The 24303-nt window shown below is 40.2% G+C and overlaps 2 protein-coding genes and 1 long non-coding RNA gene across 9 annotated transcripts in view; 2 read left to right on the top strand and 1 right to left on the bottom strand.

Moving 5' to 3' along the window:
* The window catches only part of LOC120738382 (solute carrier family 12 member 7-like), a 38221-nt gene extending 29548 nt beyond the window's left edge, over positions 1-8673 (top strand). For 3 of the 7 annotated variants that reach the window (XM_040039582.1, XM_040039581.1, XM_040039586.1), the window contains 7 exons: positions 763-894; positions 1019-1126; positions 1421-1522; positions 3747-3916; positions 4151-4165; positions 4480-4613; positions 7617-8673. In XM_040039582.1, the coding sequence (XP_039895516.1) occupies positions 763-894; positions 1019-1126; positions 1421-1522; positions 3747-3916; positions 4151-4165; positions 4480-4613; positions 7617-7708 (753 nt within the window). In that variant the 3' untranslated portion in view covers positions 7709-8673. The remainder of the gene's footprint in view (positions 1-762; positions 895-1018; positions 1127-1420; positions 1523-3746; positions 3917-4150; positions 4166-4479; positions 4614-7616) is intronic. The other 4 variants (XM_040039580.1, XM_040039584.1, XM_040039583.1 and 1 more) reach the window with 4 other exon arrangements.
* Positions 6160-23132, bottom strand: LOC120738385. Its single transcript, XR_005696962.1, has 3 exons — positions 23120-23132; positions 11793-11795; positions 6160-6476 (listed from the first exon to the last, which is right to left on the bottom strand). It is a non-coding gene; the product is annotated as an uncharacterized LOC120738385 (long non-coding RNA).
* The window catches only part of col15a1b (collagen, type XV, alpha 1b), a 53908-nt gene continuing 42568 nt past the window's right edge, over positions 12964-24303 (top strand). Inside the window, exons 1-2 of the mRNA XM_040039578.1 lie at positions 12964-13205; positions 13487-13542. Of these exons, the coding sequence (XP_039895512.1) occupies positions 13195-13205; positions 13487-13542 (67 nt within the window). The 5' untranslated portion in view covers positions 12964-13194. The remainder of the gene's footprint in view (positions 13206-13486; positions 13543-24303) is intronic.

Below are 24303 nucleotides of genomic sequence, written 5' to 3'. Positions count from 1 at the left end.
TGTTGTGAATGTGTTCTGTTATTTATGGAGACCAAAACCATGTTGGTACCAGGCTGTAAACATGTAAGTTACAAGGCTAAAGTTTGCACTTTAACATGAGAGTTAAAAAGATCATGATCAAGTCGCTTTTGGAATCAGCCTCAAGTGGTCATGTGGGGAACTGCGCCTCGAAGGTGGCTGCATTTCTCAGTCCTGTAGGTTCTGACTTGACAATTACCATACGGGACTACATTTAATCAACTTCAACCAAAATTAAAATTACTCTTCTTTTAACCTTTAAACATTTTCCCCACAGATTTGTAGTAAATAGCCGTTGACCTGTTTGCAAATCAAGATCTCTTGCTAACAGCTTCTAATGCGGGGGGTGGGCAATCCCAGGCCTCGAGGGCCGGTGTCCTGAAGGTTTTAGATCTCACCTTGGGTCAACACACCTGAATCACATGATTAGTTCGTTACCAGGCCTCTGGAGAACTTCAGAACATGTTGAGGAGCTAATTTAGCCATTTATATCAGCTGTGTTGGTTCAAGGACACATCTAAAACCTGCAGGGACACCGGCCCTCGGGGCCTGGAGTTGCCCACCCCTGTTCTAATGTCACACAGTTTAATATTGATGCAGAGCCTGCCGGTCTTCAGTCATAATAACATAATAAAAGCAGGTCTTTAATCTTTCGTGCTGCACTCAGGTGGCCTATTAATTGAGCTGGATAAAAGATGGGCGTGTTGCTCTGGGTGGTTGGTTATAATAACTTTTTCTGTTTAGGTATGGAGGAAGTGCAAAATGCGAATCTTCACTGTGGCACAGATGGATGACAACTCCATTCAGATGAAGAAAGATCTCCAGATGTTTCTCTACCAACTGCGTCTAAATGCAGTGGTGGAGGTAGTGGAGATGGTGAGACTGTCTACACTTCTAATTCACTTTTAAATCTGCATTAGATTACTTAATGTAACACATAATATGATAATAGTTCCATACCTACTGATACTGAATTTGCAGATGCTCTCTCCCCCTGTAGCATGACAGTGATATCTCAGCTTTCACCTATGAGAAGACGCTGGTGATGGAGCAGAGATCTCAAATGCTCAAACAGATGCAGCTGTCCCGCACAGAGAGGGAGAGAGAGGTAAAGGGACACATACTGGACATCCTTAACGTTTTTCAAATGATTGTAAAGCGATGTATAAGCTGGTTATTTTGGCATATTTTAATGTTTTCCTGCAAGACTTTTATGATGGTCATATGATGGATGTGTTAAAACAAACATATCAACAATAATTAATATTTTTATAATGACAGGATTTAGGAAAAACTGCTTAAATATTAAGGTGTTGCAAAAGTCTTCACGGTCTGTCCTGCTGTTCTTGACCTTTGACCTTTTCCCCCTAATCACTGCATTGTGAATGGACGATGGGCTCAGATTCAGAGCATCACGGATGTATCGCGTGCCTCCATAAAGAGGAAGAAGTGTTCGAGTGCCGACGCCCCGCCCCTCTACTCTCAGTGCATTCCAGAGGATGAGGTAGCCATGGCAACTAGACCAAACAAACAACCCTGGAGCTGTCGCTCTATCCCATTCATCATCTTTACCATCCTAATCTATTCATAACCGCCGGAATGCTTTAGACAGTGCTCTGAATTAACTCATTTGTTAAGTGTATGCATGAGCTTGTTTCGGCTGTTCACCCTCCAGGATGTTGCTAACAGAGTGTCAGAAACCAGAAACAGCCACTAGGGGGACACAAAGTCCTCCCTGAGCGGCAGGCACCAAAATATCAGTCATGACTATTTCCTCCCAAATCTTCATCTTTTGATTTGTGCCCATCTTCAGATTTTAAGATGTGGAACTCTCAATGAGCGGTCAGTTGCCTTATACATGTGCAGGTCTGACACAAAGAATAATGTCACTAGTTTTGCATCATGCACTATCATTTTTTCCCCCTATCATGCATGCATTTTTGCACTGGAGAGCTGGAACGACACATTTTACCTATAGGTAAGAGAGTGTGTCCAGGGTTCTGCATGAAGCTTATTTGTTTTAACTTTTATCGGTCCTGTTTCTTGTCTCTTGCCAAGCGCTTGTACATAGGAGCAGTGATTGTTGAGGTTTTCTCTTTTTCTCTCTTATTGTAATTTTACCGTACAATATAAAGCACCTCGGGCCAGCTATTTTTGTAATTTAGTGCTTTATAGATACAATTTACTACTACAATATAGATTTGTTCAGCACCTTTCAAGAAACTCAACGACACTTTATTAAAACAATAATAACAAATCTAGAAATTAAAGAAGAGGTGAGTTTTGAAGAACGGATGGGAGTTTTAAAGAAGATATGGAGATTGGTGCGAGGGACAGAAAAGAGCCCCATGGCTGAGGATCACATCATCCAAGGCTGCATGTATGGGTGGCCAGACAGGTACTGAGGGCCCAGGTCATTAACAGGATTTATAAATGAGCAGAAGCAACTTGTAAATGATGCGTGACGTGACCAGGAGCCAGTTGAGCTTTATGTGGAGTGATATGTTGGGGATCCCAAATGGGACTCCATTGCAGCCAGATAGCGCCAAAGAGTCAGTGAGCGATGACCAAAGTCAAGAGATGTTCATTAGACGAAGAAAAGCTGCTTTGGTGACAGATTTATAATAACCCTGGAATAAAAGTGTAGAACATTATAACATTATAAAGTGCCACAACTGTTGTTGTGATTACGTGCTATATAAATAAAATTGAAATTAAATTGAGTCCAGGGGGTGCTGAGATGGGGGGATCATCCATGTCGATGAAGAGCTCCATTCTTCTGGAGCAGGGTCTTGATGGCCACAAGCAAAAGCACAGTGCTATTGCTTTTGAGCTAGGTAGTTAAAATCCATGTTGTAATTTCATGCAGACGTTTGGTCAAGGAGCTTTGATTGTGGAGAGTTTAGCACTGACAGCTGTGTGTTGTCAGCATAAGAATGGAAACAGAACCCATGGCACCACTGCCCATGAGGGAGCATGTAGATGGTGAAGAGAAGGGGTCCAAGCACAGAGCCTTGAGGCACCCCATGGTTAACTGGAATAGAGTTGGAGCAAGAGTCTCCTAAGGTGACAAGCTGTGTTCAGTTGGAAAAGTAGGACTGAAACTGTGAGAGTTCAGTACCAGTGAGGCCAAGAAAGCCAGCCAGAGGTGAGAGAGAAGAATGGTGTGAGAATCAGTGCCAAAGGCTGCAGAAAGGTCCACAGGGTCAGAGTCTGCCCTCATGGTGATGGGAATCATTGAGGCAGTTTGGAAGCGTGTGCCTAGTCCAAAGGTGTCTGCATGGGGTCCCAGATGCAGGTGGAGACTTGGGTCAAAGAGAACCACTTAACAAAACAAATCCATTTTATAGCCAGATAAGGTGAGTCAACAATAACATTTAAAAATGTAAAAACAAGTCCTGCAAAAGAATATGCAGAAGGTTTTGCACATATGAATTTGCAGGTTTTTAATAATTTAGTCATATATAGAAGTGTTACCATCACATGAGGGAAGCTGAGGCTTTTCTTCATTCATGTGATTCTTTGAGCCTGCATGTACTTTATGCTCTTAAACATATCGCTTGACTGCTGTCATGTCAGACATTTCTTCTCATCATTTTTTCTTTCCATATTAGAATGTCTCCATTTCCTGAAAAGCTGTGGTATTCAGTATCAGCTCTCCTAATGAAAGATTAAGGGTGAAGATCACGGAACTAATAAGACTTTATATCATGTCACCGTCTGTTCAGGCTCAGCTGATTCACGACCGGAACACGGCATCTCATTCTGCAGCGAATGACAAGGCTGCTGGCGCCACTTCTGATCGTGTCCACATGACCTGGACCAAAGACAAACTGCAGAATGAGAGGAACAAACACAAAGAAAACATGGCAGTGAAAGACATGTTCAACATGAAACCGTAAGTAGAGCTAAGTATGCTGCCTCACACTTTTGACACATACATAAACAGAATTTAGAATATATATATTGCAAGAAAGTGGCATTGCAAATTTACTCAAAATGTTGCAGGAGGGATTCCTGGAGTGACAGCGTGATGACTTAAATACAATCTCTGAATATTTAGAGGCTATATTTTGCTATTAATGTTGGATGTGTGTCCCCCATCCTCTATCCCCCATCCTCTATCCTCTAGTGAGTGGGAGAATCTGTAAGTAACTTTCACTTCTTGGCTGCATGTGCTTGAACTTTTTCACGTGTGAAATAATCTCTGTTGGCATGCTGGCAGAAAAGCGATTAACTAGTTCATGCATGCATACGTGATGAGACAAAAAGCTCGTGCTTTTATCACAAGGAAACTGCATCCATCTGCATTTGCATCCTTCATTGTCATCCCCAATCTTTTATACTGCACTTGAGTGGACAGATGAATGATAGTATAGCATACTTTAGAAGATGATTGACTGTGTTGCATGATTTTTTTGTTAAATTAAAGACCTTGTTAATGTCTCTGGTTAAACATAGCAACCACTCTAATGTGCGGAGGATGCACACAGCGGTGAAACTGAACGAGGTGGTGGTGAAGAAATCCTGTAACTCAGAGCTCGTCTTGCTGAACATGCCGGGCCCACCAAAGAACAAGAAAGGGGATGACAACTGTATCCTTTTTCAAAGTACCAGCAGTATTAAGCCCTTAACTGGATTTTTCTTTCAGTCTGTGAGTTGTTCAGTCATTTAGTCAACCACAGTAGATAAACTGTTTGATATTTAGACACCCACTTTCTTGCTATTAATATGAGATTAGTCATAGCACTTAGAGCAGGGCGATATGACCAAAAATATTTATCACGCTATACATTTGAAAATTTGCAATAACGATATAATTGACACTAGACAAAATACTTTACAACTCCACAATTTTATTAGTGCAAAAACAAGCAGCTGTTTTTTATGTGCATTAAAGTTATATAAAAATGTAACAGTGCAAATTCCTTGCTGATAGTTTAACCAAAAGACACATCCTCAGCATAACCATGTATAATATCCACAAAACTTAAAAAGAGGTTATCCGGTTGTTAAGTCTGACGTCACTAGCCGTGTCGGGGCCTAAACTCCGCTGCAGGTCCATATATCAAACGATCACTATGGCATTACTGAGAGTTGAAAAACTGTCTAAAGTCTTTCATCTTTAATAAAATGATCAGCGTTCTGCTCTACCAGGTGTAACAATTGAGTTTAACATCCAGGCATCCATGAAAACAGAATTTATGACATTTAACAGAGAAGTTAGCAGGAAGTTAGCTCGCTAGCTTCTATCTAAATACAATATAGCATGTCCTGACTGCGGGGTTTTGGAAACAAATTAAAACGTACAGCTCTGTTATCACTTCCAGCATAAATGAAGACAGAAAACTAAACAGCAGTGACGTTTGTAGGGTTACTGAAGTTGGGCTAGCTGGTATATAATGATGTGCTATGTGACCGCTAGCGACACAGCTATGTTAGCGTAATATAAACAAGCTAACTTTAAGTTAACGTGAGTGTTCTCGGTGGTCAGGAACAAATGTAATCGCATGGCAGGATGCTGTAAAAGGACCAAACTTCAGCCAGGAGAACAACTGAGATAATCCATCCACAATACGAGGTTAGTCATTCATATACTGCTGCATGGGCTGGGCTGTAGTTACATCCTAAGGTTTTAAAAACTGAGCTTAAATAAATGATTAGCGGTAATAAAAGCCGAGGGAGGTCAACAGTGATCACTGACTGTTTTAGGAGCTTTTTGAGATCAAATATAGGAAAATACAAAACATTAAACATGTTAACAACACAAAAGCCATATTAAACGCAGACTACTTTAGGCCCGGAAGCAGGATTCGTCATGTCATCACTTAATGACCGGATACACACACACAATACGGTAATATTATGTTGAAGCACAGTACGTATCACTCCGCGAGACTCCTGCCTGCAATAGCGGTAATGCTCCGACAATCCATCAAGCGGTGCGGGTTCGTAGCTTAGCAAAATTGTCCTAAAACATTTGACAGATTTTCGAGCGCCACATAAAATCGTTTCGAGGTCAGTAAACACAACCAGAATTCATACATAAGGCACACGGGATTATAAGGTGCTCTGTCGATTTTCAGAAAAATCAAAGGATTGATTTTAAGTGTGCCGTATTTTCCAAAAAACACGGTAGTAACGAAGACCCGCTAGCATGCGCTACCAAAAATAGTGCTTTGTTGTGTATCTGACGGTCGAAAGCTAAACCAGTTCCACACCACTGAAGCTGCAACATTTTTACCAACCACTTCTGGTTCATCCGCTTCATTCAACGATCCACTTTCGCCCTCCTCATTCTCCGTCGCCGCCGGCATGCTTTTTCCGCCATGTGCGTATGAAAACATAGGCACGCGCGTTTTACCCAAATTCTATCACAATATTTCATTTTCTTGTCGTTGCCCAACATTATACCGGTATTACCGTGAACGGTATGATATGGCCCAGCCCTAATAGCACTGTCATGTTTGTATGCTAGAGTCAGCTAGCTTAACTAAGCATGGATAGATAATCAACAACCGTGTCTTCTTCCAAAGGTTAAAAAAATCCTCCTAGAAGCATTTTAAAGCATATTGACTCAGTTAATGTCATTAATTAAACCACACTAAAACTAAACATAAAAACTAAGATGCTGTTTTGAAAACGTTTTAATATAAGGACTCTAAGCAGTCTTATAAAAAACAAAGTAAATCCTTAATGTTTCCATATCTTCATAACTCCAGGTTGAATTTTGGGTTATTTTTTACATTTTGGACCAATGTTAATTCTTTGCCCCAGTTCTAAGCTAAGTTAAGCTAAGCTATCCAACTATAACAGCAGTTCTATCCAGTCTTTAAGTGACGACGTATGAACCTGGCTTCCGGGTCCAGACTACTTTAAGTTTATTAAGGCTGTTGTGTTTTTAACATGTTTTAATGCTTTGTATCTTGTTTTATTTAATCTGAACAAGCCCCTAAAAGAAATGCAATTGCATTTGTGGAGCATTCACGTTAACTTTTATTAAGTGGAAAAACATTAGCGTTCATCCTCCAGCTTCACTGTGATAATGTGTTTATATTATGCTAACCACCATGTAGCACATTATAAAACAGCTAGCCCAACTTCAGTAACCCTACAAACGTCACTGCTGTTTAGTTTTTTTGCCTTCATTTATGTTGGAAGTGATAGCAGAGCTGTACGTTTAATTTTTTCAGAAATCTCTCATTCAGAACATGCTATATCATGTTTGGGTGGAAACTAGCGAGCTAGCTTCCTGCTAACTTCTAACTCCATTAAATTTAATAAATTCCGTTTTCATGGATGCCTGGATGTTAAAATTAATTACTACACCTGGTAAAGCAACAACGCTGATCATTTTATTAAAGATGAAAGAATTTAGACCGTTTTTAGCTCTCAGTGATGCTGCACTGTTCGTTTGAATTTGGGACCTGAAGTGGAGTTTGGACCTGGAAACTGCTAATGACGTCAGACCTAAAAACGCGATATTTAGAATAAAGATATTGAAGTGGCATTTACTGATTCATCCTGATAAGAAAATAATAAAGCATATTGAGTCTAATAGTAGTGCATAACCCCCTTAACCAGAATGTGTGTCTCAGATATGGAGTTCCTGGAAGTTTTAATGGAAGGTCTAGACCGTGTACTGTTGGTTCGGGGAGGAGGTCGGGAGGTCATTACTATCTACTCTTAGCGCAAAGAGGTTCCTATTTTTTTGGACGTGTACTTTAAAGGAACCATGTTTGGACACAAAGGCTTTAAGGTGGGACAGTGACAACAGACTTTGTTTTTTAAGAAGTCCAGTATTTCCAACCTCCTTAGATTACAATAACCTGGATGACTGACGAAGAGAAGAGTGCCACATTTGGACAACAAGGGACTCTGCATACAGCACAGCCTCAGCTTAGTGTAGAGTCTGGAAGTGAAGAGGATTGACTACAGACAGACCACTAGGGGCTCCACCACTCCAACTCCTCCAGATGAAAAAACATGAACTGCAGCTTGTTTTTGTTGCCTTTAGTGCAATCGTTGGTTTCACTGAGACATGCAGATATAGTGGAAACTGTCCTTTTACAGAGTACCCTAAAGATCACAGCAATGACTTTTATAGGAATACTTTTGCGTTTTGCAATAACATTCAATGATATTTCCTTTGTGATCTTTATTATTTATTTCCGTGCCAGTTGTGACACTTCATTGTAACAAATGTTTTACTTTGGGATGATTAAATGAGTTGAACATGTTTTTTAGCCAATATTGTGAAAGAATATCAAATGTGGAATAATGTGTTGATGACCATGGACAAATGTATGCTGCTCGTAACACACTAGGCCATTACTGTTTTTGTTGCCACAGATGGGAATGTGCCAAGCATAATGAAGATGTAATAGAGTGAAAATGATACAAATGATTTGCTGGTTTCAACGTTTCAGGACATTTTAATTATTGATGAGTTTGACTGAGTTTTTGTATGTTGTCAGAATGTTAGTCTGTGAGCTCTTTCCATAGACGCCACTACAGCTAGTGGCAAAGGATGCAATATGGAGTCTCTATAGTAGTGTTGTTGTTGTTTTCATCATAGGTTAGTACTGATTCATCTCTTTTTAGCATGTTATTTAGCAAAAAACAAATATAACTTAAAGTCTGTATAATAATGAAGTTGTCATGTCTGATTATTTATGGCAATGTGTTCCGTGCTAATTTTCTTTGGTAAAGGTAATAAGCATTAAGGTACCAGTACACTATAAAGGGGGGAAAAAACAAGGCACAACAATGGATATGGACCTGGACAAAATGATGTGTGACAGCAAAACAACAACAATAATTAATTTGTATCTACAGTAAATGTCAAATAGCCTGTGCACCTCTGTAGTGAAAGGAACCGATTGAGATGGTTGGTTTCTTGATGCCTCCAAAGCTGAGGTGTTTTGTACATATCCTACTGACAGGAAACCCCAAGCCTAAGACAGACTGGAGGGATTATGCCGCTCGGCTGGCCCTGGAATGCCTCGGTAGGGACCTGGGGACAGCGGCCAGCGAGAGGGAGGAGGGAAGCCTTGAAATCTCTGCTTAGACTGCTTGTGACCCTCAAAATGAGCTTATCCTCAATGAGAAGTGTTTGTAAAGACTTGGAAGGAACCTCCCATAACAATCACATAAAACATATCTATAAACATACAGAGACAAAGGGCAGGAAGCAGGAAGACGGTATGTAAAGGAAACGAAACTAAAGTAGTAGTCAGCCAGATATAGACCATTGTGATGTCTCTGATGACATTCTACTCCTCTCAATTTCTTCCTTTTGTTTCAAAACACTTGAAATGCGTGCCACCAGTAAATATTTTATCCTCTTCAAAGTTTTATATTATTGTATCAAACTGAGGGGTGGTCTTTAGTCCAAATCTTTATAAACATATGTAAAGGGAAAGTGCTAAAAAAAAAACAAATGTCTATGATATACTCAACACTACAAACAGAAAGGAAATTGTCTACCACCTATATTGAATTTAGATGGAAGAAAGAAGCCGGAATAGAGCTGAAGAATAAGATTGGTCTAATATATGTAAAACTATAGCCACTACTTCCAGCTCCGAACTATGGAGAGAATTCACTTGGAAGAACACTGTGAGGTTTTTTATTACACCTAAGATTAAAGAACACCAAAGCAAAAATGTTGACCAAGGGAAATGTTGGAGGAGATGTGGATAGACTTCAGCAGGCCACTTCCATATCTTTTGGGAATGTCCTAAAATCTCTCCCTACTGGTCAGCTGTGATTGCACACACTAAGCAGATAATTGGGTCACAGCTTGAAGGGAGTTTCCGTGTTTTTTATTTAGGCAATATACCAAACAGACTAAAGAAACAGGATAGATACCGGCTACAGATACTGGCTGCCAGCAAGAAAGCTATTACACGCAAATGGCTGAATGAGGAACCACCAAATGTTTCGGACTGGACAGAAATAATACATGAAATTCACACTATGGAACGACTAACCTTCTCTTTGAGACTATTTTCAGAAAAATATGAACAATATTGGGAGAAATGGAAATGCTTTCACAGAGAAATGACTGTAGACTCCTGTGTTATTTCTTTATAACATTTGTATTAATAAGATATTCTTTTTGTGTATATATAACTCTGAATTGGTAACCAAATATCAACATTTTCTCCCCGATGATATAACTTTTTTTTCTAATATATTTTCTTATTTACGTCGACCCTGTCTGTGTTACTTCATGTTTAAATGAAGAAGAAAAACCCAATAAATACATAGTTTAAAAAAAACTGAGTGGTGACCAAGGTGATATTCTCTGGCCAGATGTATTGAGTTCTTGTCTGACCCAGAGGAGAGTAGTACTGAGAGTCTCTTACGTAAGCCTCTCGGGCTCAGTTTCCAAAAATTAATTTAGTTCTAAAATCATCACTGGCTCACAAAACAACAGAGCCCATCTTGGAGCTGCTGTAAGAAGGCTGTTGGGAAACTTGGCCCTGGATAAATGGCTTCCTGTTTGTCCCAGAGAGTGGTTAGCTGGGTCAGCACGCACAGAGCAACAATAACGACCTGCCCAGTCTGATGCTCTGATCACCATCTGAATTACAACTCTGTTACACAGTCTGCTGTCCATAACCCTTGCTCCTTTTAAAGTGCAGGCTGTCCCTTCAGAACCGTTAACCTAATTTGACACTTTATTGTTTCCCCAATGAGAGTCTTGTCTGCTGGCCAGAATCCACATAAAACCACGATGACCTCAAGTGTCAGTGTGTGAAACAATCCCCAAAGCTCATGAAATACTAAAATGGGTAAACGATGGGTTCACAGAGGATTCTATTTTTGCAAATCTTGGACTTTCAGCATCTCCTTTTTTCGTTAAGATTACATGGACTGCAGTCTACAGTAATGAACCCACATATGAGACATATAATAAATGAAAAATTAGACTTCATTTCATCATTTTCTTCTGTTTATCCATATCAGGACTGCTGTTGGGCTAGAGTCTATTCCAACTGTGACTGAATGAGAGGTAGAGTATACTCCAGGCAGCTGCAAGGTACCTGAAAAGAGACTTAAGCTGGTGATCAAAAATAGTCTTTGGTTATCACCCTGCTGGTTTTCTGGAACTGAGGGAATCAATATAAAAGGAAAAGCTGCTGAGTCATCAGCTAATGCTACTGCTAGCTAGCATGAGTAACAAGGTGCATTCATATTTCACTGATATTACGTCAAATACTGATTTTGGCACTTAATAATAGTGTCTGTTTGTATAAAATGAGATGAAATGCCACCTATCTGTCGCTCAGCATAGACATTGTTTATTAAGCTTTTGTACAAGTTGAGTGAACATTGAAAATTGACCCCCTCCTACAGCTGTCTCACTGCACTTCTAAGCATCGTTTTCTGCCTCAGCGAGTTATTGTTTTCAGGAGAAAAAAGTTCTTAAAACACATGATATACTTCCTGCCCAGTGCCATCCGATAGGAAAGGCTAGCAAATAGCTAGAAGGCATAACAGACCTTTTCGCCGATATTAAACTTGACATTTCTCTCAGATACTTGTGGAAAGCAATCGAAAGCCCATATGGATTTACATTCAAGTGACAGAGCCCTCTGTGTGCCATTCAAACTCTGAGAAAAAGAATGAAAACGTGTGTTGTGATTGTACAGCAGAGTGACACCTTCTGAGAGTGGAAAAATTAGTTTAAAAAATGCACATCTGATACAAGAAATGTATGACCTTTACTACATGCTAATTTGTACAACCTGGACCCACCCAACCATCTCAAATGAATAATTTAACCCAAACATTACCGGCCTTTATTAAACTTGAAAGGCAGAAATAACAGATTTCTCCTACCTAGGAGTCTAGATAGATATATAGATAGACAGAAAGAGTGTCTTAGGAAGGGCATTTTCTCAGTATAAGGTGATGCAGTGAGCAAGAATGTAACTTTTCTTGTTCTCACAGACATTATCATTCCAGAATCTGGTGATGCCAGGGCGTTAACATCATGACATGATTATTCCACAGATTCCCTTTGACCTTGTTGACCTGTTATCCTTTCATTCTGCTAGCTTGAGAAAGAATGTCTAAGAGGAGATTAAAACGGTCAAGCTCTGCTATTTTAAACTACTGCACTTGATCGAATATTGATTTGTTCTTTTTTAATATATCAATTCTGTGGTTAAATCCTCTATGTCTTCTTTATTTAAACATTAAACATGTTCTTTGTTTTCTAATTTCTTAGAAATGAGGCTTTGTCTCATTTAGCCTAATGCTGCACACGTTAAGCTCATAATTGGTACCTTTTTAGAGGTGCAAACATCTGCTCATTGTTAAGCAGAATCCTGTTCTTTTTTCATTTTAATTCAACTGTTTGATTGGATGATGAAGCCTCTCCATGGTTCATGGAGAGGCTAGTGTACACACATTATTAGTATCGTCATTTTCCTCTGAGGTGGCACCAAAACTTCCCGTATCACAGAAAAGCCTTGGTTGTTATATTGTAGGTGTTTATTGAATTACCATCAACTATATCTGACACACAGGTCAGTACAAAGTTGCTTTATAGGAGAAAGGCAGTAAAGTGATCTCTCAGGGTGAGTGTGTACAGAATGAAACAGGGGATGGGGGAAGTGAGGATCACTGGGTGACCAACAACAAATCTTTGACCCAGGACAACCAGGAAGCTCCGGCCATGTTCTTTGATTTCGTCATTGTGTCACTCTTTCATTAGGAAGCATTACTGGATTTCTTTCACTTCAATGATACAAATATATCCCTGCAGGTACAATGAATGAAAGCACTCTAAACAGTATTGTACATAGAAAGTCGATTCACTGGTAGATGCGTTTAACTTTAAATAACAGCCCATCACGTTATTATCAATCAAAGGAAATTGTCTCAACCAGCAGGTTAACAAAGAAGGTCTAAAGAGTACGTTTTTTTTCCTTCAAGGGAGTCAAATTTCCCAACTGTGTGGGTCCTAAGAGTCAGAGACAGAACTGAGGGAGTCTTTGTGCTGAGAGAGAGAGAGGGAGAGAGAGAGGGAGAGAGAGGGAGAGAGAGAGAGCAGCGCTGTGACTTCAGGTCTGCACAGTCAGGCAGAGGGACCACAAAGTTTGCCTCACACATGTACTTGGAGTTTACTTCCAAAGCTGGATTTGCGTATTTACTGAAATGTCTCAGCGGTAAGAAGCTGTTATTTATATCTTACCTCAACATTTTCTGCATAAAATAACTGTTTTTATTATTATTATTATTATTATTATTGAAATTATAAAAGCATTTCTCAGAGCAGACTTGTTCATTTCTTCTATACACTGCTAGATTTCTGCTATTACTTTTCAGCTGGAATTTTAAATCGGTGTCATGAACTTTTTTGCAGTGTGTTTTAACTTTTTTTTTTTTGAAGTCTATGCAGAATTTCTCCAAATGCAACTTTCATTATGTGTCTGATGTGTCTTCTTAGATGGTGTCTTACCATGCTGCTGTGCTGGCTGGCAGCAGCTCTGCAGGTTACAGAAGGTAAGGTTCACGCAGCTGCAGCTCAGCATGGCCTGTATAAAGAAAGTAACAGCTGGGACGGGTCTGCGATTGCAAAAAGAAAATGGGACAGTGACCCAGAGATGCTTGATCTAAGGAGGGACATGTTTCCTAGTGTTGATGATTAATCCCACTGAACTATAGACAGCAAAAGTGTTTTAAAGCGATCGACACATAATAAGTAAGCATATAAGTTAACTATGATGCCAAATTATTGATCTACGGTTGTAGACGTTTCTATATTTCTCAAGCGAGTCATTGTCTTTTAGGGATTTTAAGTGAACTTTCCTTAGGTGAGAGATGCTTGATGAAATTTCTCAGGGTAATGTTGAAACCTTACAAAAATCCAAACTATTGACAAATCCTAGTTCTTAAAAATGATTTTTAACAACTAGGATTTTCCTCTCAAAGACTAAAATCACAAGAATAAATCTTTCAGGAATGGACAATTCGGTGTCTGGTCTGCTAGCATGTCAACTAACTTACTAGTTTTTCCACAGTTAGATGCATTTTATGCTGCGCTCTCCTTTAGCTCAAATTATCATCTGATAAATATACATCAAAAAATCAAATTTTTGCTTTGGATTCGTGCACAATTATGTGCTTATTCTCCAGCTAGAAAACATCTGGTAATCATACATGATCTAGTAAAATAATTTAAGACTGGTCATTCTGATGTACATCATGTAAAACACTCAGACCTCACAGGCTTTTCTCCAAAAAGCATCTTTCTACCCTGTCCTCACTAATTCCCAAATAATTTGCAGAGCTTAAACTGGTGGAGAGTTCTTGTAAAACAAATGGCTTAAAACTTCCTCAAAATAGCAGTTAACCGTCTTTAATGCCAACAAAAGAGTCTGGACTTGAATCCACTGCTCTCACACAGATCCATTATGAGTCACACAATATGGTTCAGCCCCCTTCCCATTTCCATTATCACACCTCTGCCTGCTGTGGTGCTTTTCATTCAGCGGCTGCCTGCTGTGGGGCTCGGCTCACAGCTCAGCAGGAGAGTGATGGTTTATTTGTTTGTTTGGGAATGGGCCAGGCTTCCTCTGTCCCCTAAATCCTTTACGTATGATGATGTAGGTAGAAGTGGCAGAGAAGTCAAACTCTGCACCAGGGTGAGAAGTGAAGTGCTTGTATGGTAATGTTGTGAGGGGGTTTCCTCTGTGTGTGTGTGTGTGTGTGTGTGTGTGTGTGTGTGTGTGTGTGTGTGTGTGTGTGTGTGTGTGTGTGTGTGTGCGCGTGCGGTGAGTTATGGAGGAGAGTTCTGGCAGAGCTTTGAAGTGGCATGTTTTGATCCTGTGCCAGTTTGATGTCAGTGGTGTGTAGGTGATGTTTGACAATGAATGATAAAAATAATGTTAGAACATCTGGTTAGAACTCATGTTCTTGATATGTCTCGGAAAGACTTGTCAACACTGAGATATTGGTTATTCACACAGCTCGTGACACTGTGCGCCCCCACAGCACCCAGAGAAAGCAGCAACCTGTGGGTTGAGACTTGAGGCAAAAAGCTACAGCTCCTCCGATAGCAGCTCGAGGCTAACAAAATGAGTCAGTGCCTTTCGATCTCGTCTTAAAATGCAGAAATCCAGCAATGACATTAATACGTTTACAGTCTAGAGTGTACAGCACCCCACAGCTGTTTTAACCCAAAAATAAAACAGCTGTGTGAGTTGATTTGGTCCTAGAAGCTTGTGGTGGTTATTTGGGACGGTTAAGGAAGCATTATTCTGTCTGAAGACTTGGAAGTGGGCAAGGTTCCCTCACCCCTAACCAGTCACCACAGATGGCTGTGCCGCTTAGTTCTAGTAAAAGAAGTTCTTAATACTTGAGCATACCAAGACATTTTGGACAATGTCATGCTTCCAGCTTTGTAGGAAAAGTTTAAGGATCCACACATTAGTGCACAAAGCGTGGGCCATAACGACATGGAGTCTGGTGTAGAAGATCTTGACTGGCCTGTGCAGAGTTCTGACTTCAACCCAACAGAAAACCTTTGGGATGAATTTAAGTGGAAGGCAGACGAGTGAATATTTTTGATAATACAGTGTGGGCCTGAAATGTAAACAAACTTGGGTCTACTATGATGCAACCTAAAGATTTTGGAAATCAATCAGCTCACCCTGAACAAGGATAGTTTTCACCTATGAACTCCTGATAGTGTCATTTCACAAAGATGTCCTTACATGTAGCACAACAGGAAATTCTTCATGTCAGATCCATTCTTACAACGTGAGCATGTTATGTAGCAGTCCTTGGTGGACGCAAAGACAAACGAAGCCCACTTCCTCACTGTGAATTCTTCTCACACACAAATGTCCCATTGGTCACTGCTGTTGACCTGGCAGTTTAAAATCAGTTTAATGTCCACTGGATGCATGTCTAGAATATATGAGTGCTCTGTCCAAACGAGCCAGTGGGAAAAACACTCTCCTGAGTTTAGAAACTTGAAATCAGATAACTTCTTTTAGGTATGCTTTTAAGGGCTGAAATCACAACACTGGACTTAAATTTAGTGGTCAGAGTGGACTTCATCGTCATTCATGATTTACACATTTGTAGACTACACTGCAATTTCAGCTGAAAACTGTTTTCCATACTTCAGACCCCCACTCCCCCACCGAAAAAAATGCCCCAGCTCCAGGAACCTTCACTTTCCATTTACCGTTGGTTGAATTGCCCTGAAAGGATTCAATGTTTAGCCAATATAAATGGATGTGCGGTGAGCCCAGTAGGAGTCTTGTTTCTGACGTGTTTCCTCTGTACAGTAAAACCAAGTCATATTATTGTGCTGCTGACAATGTCAGTCCTGTTAGTGTAAAAACCTTAGTTACAGCCACATGTCAACTCAATTCTCTCTGCTGCCCACAACATAATTTCCGCCATTTACTAGCACTTGACAGTTGCCCGCCTTTCTTTTTAACAGTTTTACCCAAGACTTCACATCACTTTTACTCCTGACCTTATTCAGTCTCTGATGTTACTGGAGTAAAACTCCCTCCAAGCTCCCTTTGGTGTTTTATGACTAAAACCTGGAAAGCAAGCATGTTATAGAGGTGTATCAAAGACCCTTTACCTAAATGTCTTCAGTATATTACAGCACTGAGAGCCCTCGCTGCAGTCCCACGTCCTGCCTGGAATGTGCTCATTCAGCCAGAGTGACTTTGATTTGAACACAGTTGGGCACAATGGGCCAACTGTAAAAGGTGCCATTGGTTTATGAGTGTAACGGTCAGCTCTGTTTTTAATGGGAAAAAAAAGTCTCAGCATAATGGGTGTTTCTTTGAGGGTCCTTTCAATTTCCAGTCAAAATAGCCTTTCTTTCATATTTTCCATGATGTGATGCTCAAAGAGGTGATGTAGTGCTCTGACTTTGGGACCCTTTAGCATTTTCAGAAAAACTGCGTGTGCCTGGGTTCAAAATGAGGAAAGAAGGGGGATTTGTGCTGCTGCCGAGGAAATGAAAGGAATATCAGAAGCATTTATTGGTTTGACCTGATGATTTTTTTGAAGATAAATATTCAGATTTACAGCTTGAAGTAATGGCTTTTAAAAAACAAACATAACATTGAAGAGAAGCTGTTTGTTGTTGCTGTTTGAGTACACTGTTTCCATGGTTTCTTTCGAAAAAGCTGGCCATGAATCACTATCATTGTGTGTCTCTTCCACTCTATCTGTGCTTTGGGGCATCAAGCATATAAAGACAGCATTTTTCCAACTGAAAAAAAGTCTGAAACTTCACTAATTTATGTGAGTTAAGCTTCTGTATTTGCACAATTAATCGCAATTGTTTTAAGCTTTATTTTGATTGGCTGTGACTTTTGGCTTTTCTCCCATCTTCCTCCAGAACCTGGTTCTGTCGGAGGTTTCTTCCTCTTAAAGGGGAGTTTTTCCTTCCCACTGTCACCAAGTAGGGTTTTCTCTGTATTATTGTGGGGTTTTACCTTATCAGCTTTTCACACTGATGAAAAAGTAGAAAAAGTTTTGCAACTGGGCGTTTAGAGCTTTTAGCACATTAAGTGAAACTTGTACTTGTTCTTTAAACTCAAAGAACTCAAAGAAGTCCAGATGCTTTTCTCTCCAAGCTCTTTAGACTATGATGACCTGGATGACTGAGAACCTTCACAGACTAATCTTGTTGTACGAATCTTTGGTCGTGTTGAATATGAGCATCAATCACTATAACATAACACAGTATATTATAAAGATAGGGACACACCATGATACCGCTGAGCTTCATCTGAATTGTTTAGCATTGTTTATCACTCTTGCAAATGTCTCTGCATAGCCTCACAGCTAAATGTTAAACCAGTGTTTTAGAGACATAAAGATACGTAACTCTCATGAAACTGGTGCATGTACAGAGCACATACACACAAGAACCTGACACAGAAACCAAATGAAGAAATGTCCTGCTTCTCCAACTTTTGATACACGTTGTCATTTTGAACACAATATTTCCAGATGATTTCAGAGAAGGAGAACGTTTTAAGTTTAACTTATGAAATTTATGAAACTCTTAACTGAGCCACTTCCCACAAATATGCCACATTTAAAACCTTCTTGAGAGTTCGGGTGGACATCAGCGTAGTTTGTTTTTTGTATATGTAAGGAAAATGTGTGTTAGTGTGTATGGCACTGTGCCTCAAATGTCAGGCTTTACTCCCTTTATGTTACTGTCAGAAAAGTAATCAAAAATGAGTTTGTGTTCCATCTTCTCACTCTTGCTGCTTTAGTGAATTCAATTCAATTTAGGGTTAGGGGTTATTTACACAGCGCCAAATCACAACAACTGTCGCCTCAAAGCACTTAGTTGAAAGTACTGCTTTAATTAATATTATCCACTTCTTTCGTCTGTTTCCTTGTTTTCCACTTATATGTTAACTTAAACTCATGTCTATGCTAAGTCTGCTAAGCCTGTTAGCAGAATCCAACCAACTACCTAACCCAGTGATTTCATGTTCTGCAATTCAACTTTATTTACACAGCGCCAAATCACAACAACAGTATTTGTATTGTAAGGTAGACCCTACAATAATACATACAGAGAAAACCCCAATAATCATATGACCCCCTATGAGCAAGCACTTTTGCGACAGTGGGAAGGAAAAACTCCCTTTTAACAGGAAGAAACCTCCGGCAGAACCAGGCTCAGGGAGGGGGCGGGGCCATCTGCTGTGATGTTTGGAGTGATAGAAGGGAAACAGGATAAAGACATGCTGTGGAAGAGCCAGAGATTAATAGCAAGATGATTAAGTGCAGAGAGGTCTATTAACACATAGTGAGTGAGAAAGGTGACTGAAGAGGAAATACTCAATGTGAATCAAAGGACTCCCCCAGCAGCCTACACCTATTGCAGCATAACTAAGGGAGGATTCAGGGTGGTGTGAAGTGTGGTGTTTCAGTTTGACAGCTTGAGAGACATACCACAAACCTCTATTTCCCTTTTATACACTAGCAAGCCCATGATTTTAGATGTATACACCCATTTGGACTCCTTTAGTGGGAAAATAACCCAATGACATGGTCTCAGCTCCGCCTGCTAGATATAGCTAGATAGATATCCTAGCTGCAGACTGCTTCAAGGAATTATGGCTTTTTTCCCCCAGTATACATTTTCACTAACTGCAGGAGGGAAAGTACCAGTGGAATAAATGATGCTTCAACTCTATTATGTGTCTCTGTAAGCCCAAGCAATCAAAACAGCATAGCCTCAGCCAGATGGAATGCAGCCATCATGAATGTGCTACCCCTTCTATGACAAGTCCAAGTTTTCTGCAGTTAAAAACATGTGCAGAGACAGGCTGTAGGCGTGACTATGACTGCAGCAATGACATAGCTTTAACTGCCACTGTGCTTGTAGCTGTAGCCCAGCCCCATTGTGAGCTTCTCATGTTTTGGCATACATTCAGGTCTTAGAGGATAATTGGCCCTCTCTGGATAGAAAAGAAAAAAAAGAAAAATACTGTATGCTGGATGATAGTAAAGGTTTTATTGTCATATGGGTTAAAAGATAACAGTATCTCTTTGTACTGTAGTGTGTATGGTGGGTCAGCTTGCCTACATGTGTGAGTGAGCCGGACTATCTGTATATATCCTTTGACTGTTGGGGTTTTCTCTGTGTTATTGTAGGATCTTTACCTTACAATATAAAACTCCTTGAGGCGACTGCTGTCATGATTTGGCACTATATAAACAAAACTGAATTGAACTGTATACCTGAGGTCAGTGGTGACCAGCTGTTTATCTTATGGAAGAATTGTGGCTCCTCAGTTCACAATCATCTGCACACTGTTGGAAGCCACAGAGCTATGAAAATGAGTTTAAAGCTACTGAGATCACATCAGACAGCAGCTGCCTATGAGAGGAGCCCAGTTTGTTTGAAGATATTTCTTCTCATTGTTAGCTCCACTCACATTTTCCTAACCTTAAATACATCTTAATTTAAAGTGAATGCAGTACAGCAGTCGGGCTAAAATTGAATTGAACAATGGCGTTCCCTTTGTTAAAGCCCCACCCTTAAAATTTGTGCTACAGATTGATCTCAAAATACATTTTTGAGGGTTTTATGGACAAGTCTGTCCACAACACTGCTTCGTACAGATTTACAGATATAAGTGTCTGAATTGTCCCAAATTTCTTTCATGTTCCTGTCTGTCTGACTTTACACGACAAACTGTTGCACTCACTCATTTACCTCTGCTAAACAGGCCACGAAATGTCCAAGTTTAAGGAAAATGTTGACAGTACACGGTTCTTCTGCGTCTGTGTTTATGCTTGGGAATGATTTTGCGTTTTGGGTCTGACTCTGTGGGCACAGAAATTATGCCCATTTTTTCCTGTTTGCAGATAGAAAGTGTTACATAAACACACACTCAGTTTGTTAAAACTCTAAATCCCAAGTAATGCAAACTTGATTTTCATGATGCTGTACTCCAAGCTTAAAGGGAAGTTATGGCACAGCAAATCCCAAATTTTCAATCCAGGAGAGAGCTCATACACAATATACATGTAGCAATTTAATTTCCTCACAACAAGCTTTTGTCCTAGATCAGCGGTCCCCAACCCCCGGGCCTCAGACCGGTACCGGTCCGTGAGTTGTTTGGTACCGGGCCGCAAGAGTTGAGGCTCAGGTGTGAAATGTCTGGTTTTCAGGGTTTTTATCGGTTTTCAGCGTTATTTTGTTATCGTTTTTATCGTTTACTCTCTTTTCCTTGGTCTTTTCACGTGTGTTATGAATAAATCTTCTTTTTTTCGGTACCGGTACTAGTTTTATTTTGTTGTATTTATCCGCGACACCTTAAAAGCCGGTCCGTGAAAATATTGTCGGGCATAAACCGGTCCGTGGCGCAGAAAAGGTTGGAGACCGCTGTCCTCGAGCACACCAAGATCTTCCAAGTTCTGTGTTGTGACATTCTGCGGTACGGTTCACTGTCAACTGTTTTACATCAGCTCAGACATTTCTCTTTCCCTTAGCCCTTATCGTTCCCTGAGGAACAGTGAATGTGCACTCAGTTCTTCAGTACCTATTTTGGCTTTCCGCGCTTTTGATGAATGAGAGACTCAAATGATTTTGTGATACCTGGCTGTTATCTGCCAGAGAATGACCAGCTGCCCCTCGATTTGTGGCACTTAGAAGACCAACATCTAGAACTGGCTAATCTTACTTACACTGATCCAGTTTATTAAAGCCACATGTGAATTAGAATAGCAAAGCCGAATTCAGCCCTCTGAGATGATAATAGTCAAACATTTACATAGCAACTGTATCAGAGAGGAAACATCCAACAGTCAGATGATTACCTATGAGCAAGCACTTGGCAACCGGGAAAACTCCATTTTAACAGGCACAGGCATGCTTAGGGAGGAGGAGCTATCTCCACCAACTATCCTATGGGTGTGGGGTGGGGGTGTAGAGAATATGAAGAGAAGCACAGAAAAACAAACAAGAGCTTCTGTTGGAGGACTATGATGAATTTAACTGAGATAATTCACATTAAATCTAAAAGCACAAAAACAACAACAAGCAGATGGAAGAGCAGGCTTTCACACCTGCAGCAACCTTTTGCTGCAACATCAGCTTCTCCTCTATTTTACCTCACCTAGCTGCAGCTACCTGAATGTCTCCTTTCTGACAGGTGCATAGGCCACGAAGCACAGGTTTCAGAGACCTTCAACAAGTCAGGAGACACCAAAGCATCTCAACACACAACACAACACTCTCTTCAATTGATATGCCGCTCTTATTATTAATGATTTGATTGATATGCTGCTTTGAGAACAAATATAAGATATGCCTCATGCTATAGTCACACTATGAAAAACAGAATTACAAAGATTGTGTGAATTATAGAATTAGCATCAATAAAAAAAATGCCATCTTTACCTCCTCTAGCCGACAAAATTTCACACGGCACCACTGCTGACCTGGAGGCAGACAGCCTCTCCCTACAGTCAGATGAAGTGGCTGATGTTCAAAACACTGAACACCACTTTAGAAGGAGGTCATTAAAGTTCCTGATTCAACAACACTGACGTATTGAACAGTTATCAGAAATGTTAATCTGGCTGGACCACTTGTTAGCCTATTAACTATTAACTATAACTACAAACCCAGCTGCAGGGGGTCACAAGCCCTGTGTCAGGAGGTATATGTAGGATAAAATCTCTGCCAAACATGTGGATCTGTCTGCTGTGGAAATCCACGTGAAAACAAATCAAAAGTGGTCACCAAGAGGTTTAGGGATTTGCAAATTCAACCACTGTTTATCACAACCAGTTTGTCACCACAATTACTTGCAATTGGTCTCTGAGTGTCTAAAAATTCATGAAATCACTGTGCAACCTAATCACAAGGTGACTGCCATCCTATTTTAACCTTAGTGTCACTGAGCGTTTCTATCAGCTCAAACACAAACTGTTTGTGTGCAGTTTGTCTCACAGCGTGTCGCTAGCTAAAGGGCCAGCTGCTGTATTTCACAGGGAGAGAAAGGAAAGAGAGCTAACTTCACTCAGAGATGGAGAAAGATAAGAAAGACAGGAAAGGCAGAAGACAGGTTAGATTTAAAGGTAAGAACTGCTCAGTGGTGTTTGATTAGCTGGAAATTTAAAGTGTAAGTCCTCATGTTTTTAAATCAGATACTGGGTCTGATTGGATATTTTTCATATTGTGAAACATGCAAAACAAACTGAGGTAAACTCACTGTGTTATTTAAAGGTTGCATGACAATCCTCTGCAGGATAAACAGCTACGTTTGTACTGTGATGGAGTAAAGAACAGTGTGTGACTGCTGCACAGTGGCTGTGCTTTCATGGTCAGATTTCGGTTACATCAGCTGTAGCACAGATTCATGTGAATCTTTAGCTGATGATGCTGACATCCATTCCACCTTCATACCAACTTTATACCTTGGAGAAAAAAGACACTAGAAATAGTGTGCTTTCAGTGTAGAGGATGGAAATCAGCTAGGACAACTCGTGACACATCTGCATGAAACATTGCAAACAATTTTAGGGTTTCCCACCTGATAAATCCACTTTAACCTCTGACTGTACACATTTTACTATTTAAAAACAAAGCCGCCCTCTACAATGTAGGCAACAGAAAATAGACCAAATCCTTTATCATCCTTCTTTTTCTTCAGATTCAATTTGAGTATAATTCGATTTTTAAAAATAAAAAAAGTTAAAGTTTGTATTCCCATCTACTGATATTATTTTATCATTATGCTAAGACAGCACAAGGTTCAGTTAGCGCTGCACAAAAATGGAAACGTCCTCCAAAGAGCTACTTTTTACTTTCCTATTTGGGTACATTTCAGACACTGAACTTTTTCATTTTTACTTGAGTAAAGAAGTTGAATCAGTACTTTTACTGGAGTATTTTTTTAACAGTAGTATTTGTACTTGTACTTAAGTACAGAATGTCTGTACTTTTGCCAACTCTGGTATAAAAGACACCCTGGGTCACAGGTTGGTGATCACTTTTTTCCCATCAGTCGCTGCATGACTTAGCTGCTGAGCAGTCAACTGGTCACCACTTGGTGGTGAGTTGGATCAGGTGGCAAGGAAGGGATACTGGACAGGCCTGCCCAAAACATATATCCTTTGGTGGTGAAGAGAGCAGTCATGCTAAAGAAAGAGTCCCATCAGCCTTGGTTAGTCTATGGGACTCTGAAGCTGACAGGTACCAGCAGTCCAACCGGCTCTGGCAATAACTTTGGTGTGGGAGGAGTTTGGTGAGGCCATGTAACTAGACTTTTGGTCAGCCTTCAAGTAACCATGAGGCTACTCAAGTGGGGAAAGTGGTGGGGTGATGGCAGGGTCCTGAGATTCTTCGATGTTAGGTCTGTCTTTTACAGTTGTAAAAGAACTGCAGAGATGACCAAACCTTTTTGATTCTTCAGATCATTCATTAGGAAAAATCCGCATTGTATTCCAGCTTTAAAGACAAAGCCTGCGCCAGGTGTAAATGAATACTATCAAACTTTAACTACTTGTTAAACTATTTGATGAAGGAATTTCTCCTGAAGTCACACCTATCTGTTAGCCGATGCACAGAAAAAGCATAATTAAATTGACACTTTCTAGCATTTTACTGGAATTCTGAACAATAGTGGTTTCTGTGGTGCACAGTGGGTGGATGCCGATAGATGGTCCTTTGCCAGAGGGACATGTGGAGCAAACATGAGATAATATTTTCCTGTCGCATTTCTCTAAAGGTTGCCTTTCATT

The sequence above is a fragment of the Simochromis diagramma genome, unplaced genomic scaffold (genome assembly GCF_900408965.1).
Source record: "Simochromis diagramma unplaced genomic scaffold, fSimDia1.1 OVJJ01000337.1, whole genome shotgun sequence".
Taxonomy (NCBI): domain Eukaryota; kingdom Metazoa; phylum Chordata; class Actinopteri; order Cichliformes; family Cichlidae; genus Simochromis; species Simochromis diagramma.
This window is presented reverse-complemented; position numbering and strand designations above follow the sequence as displayed.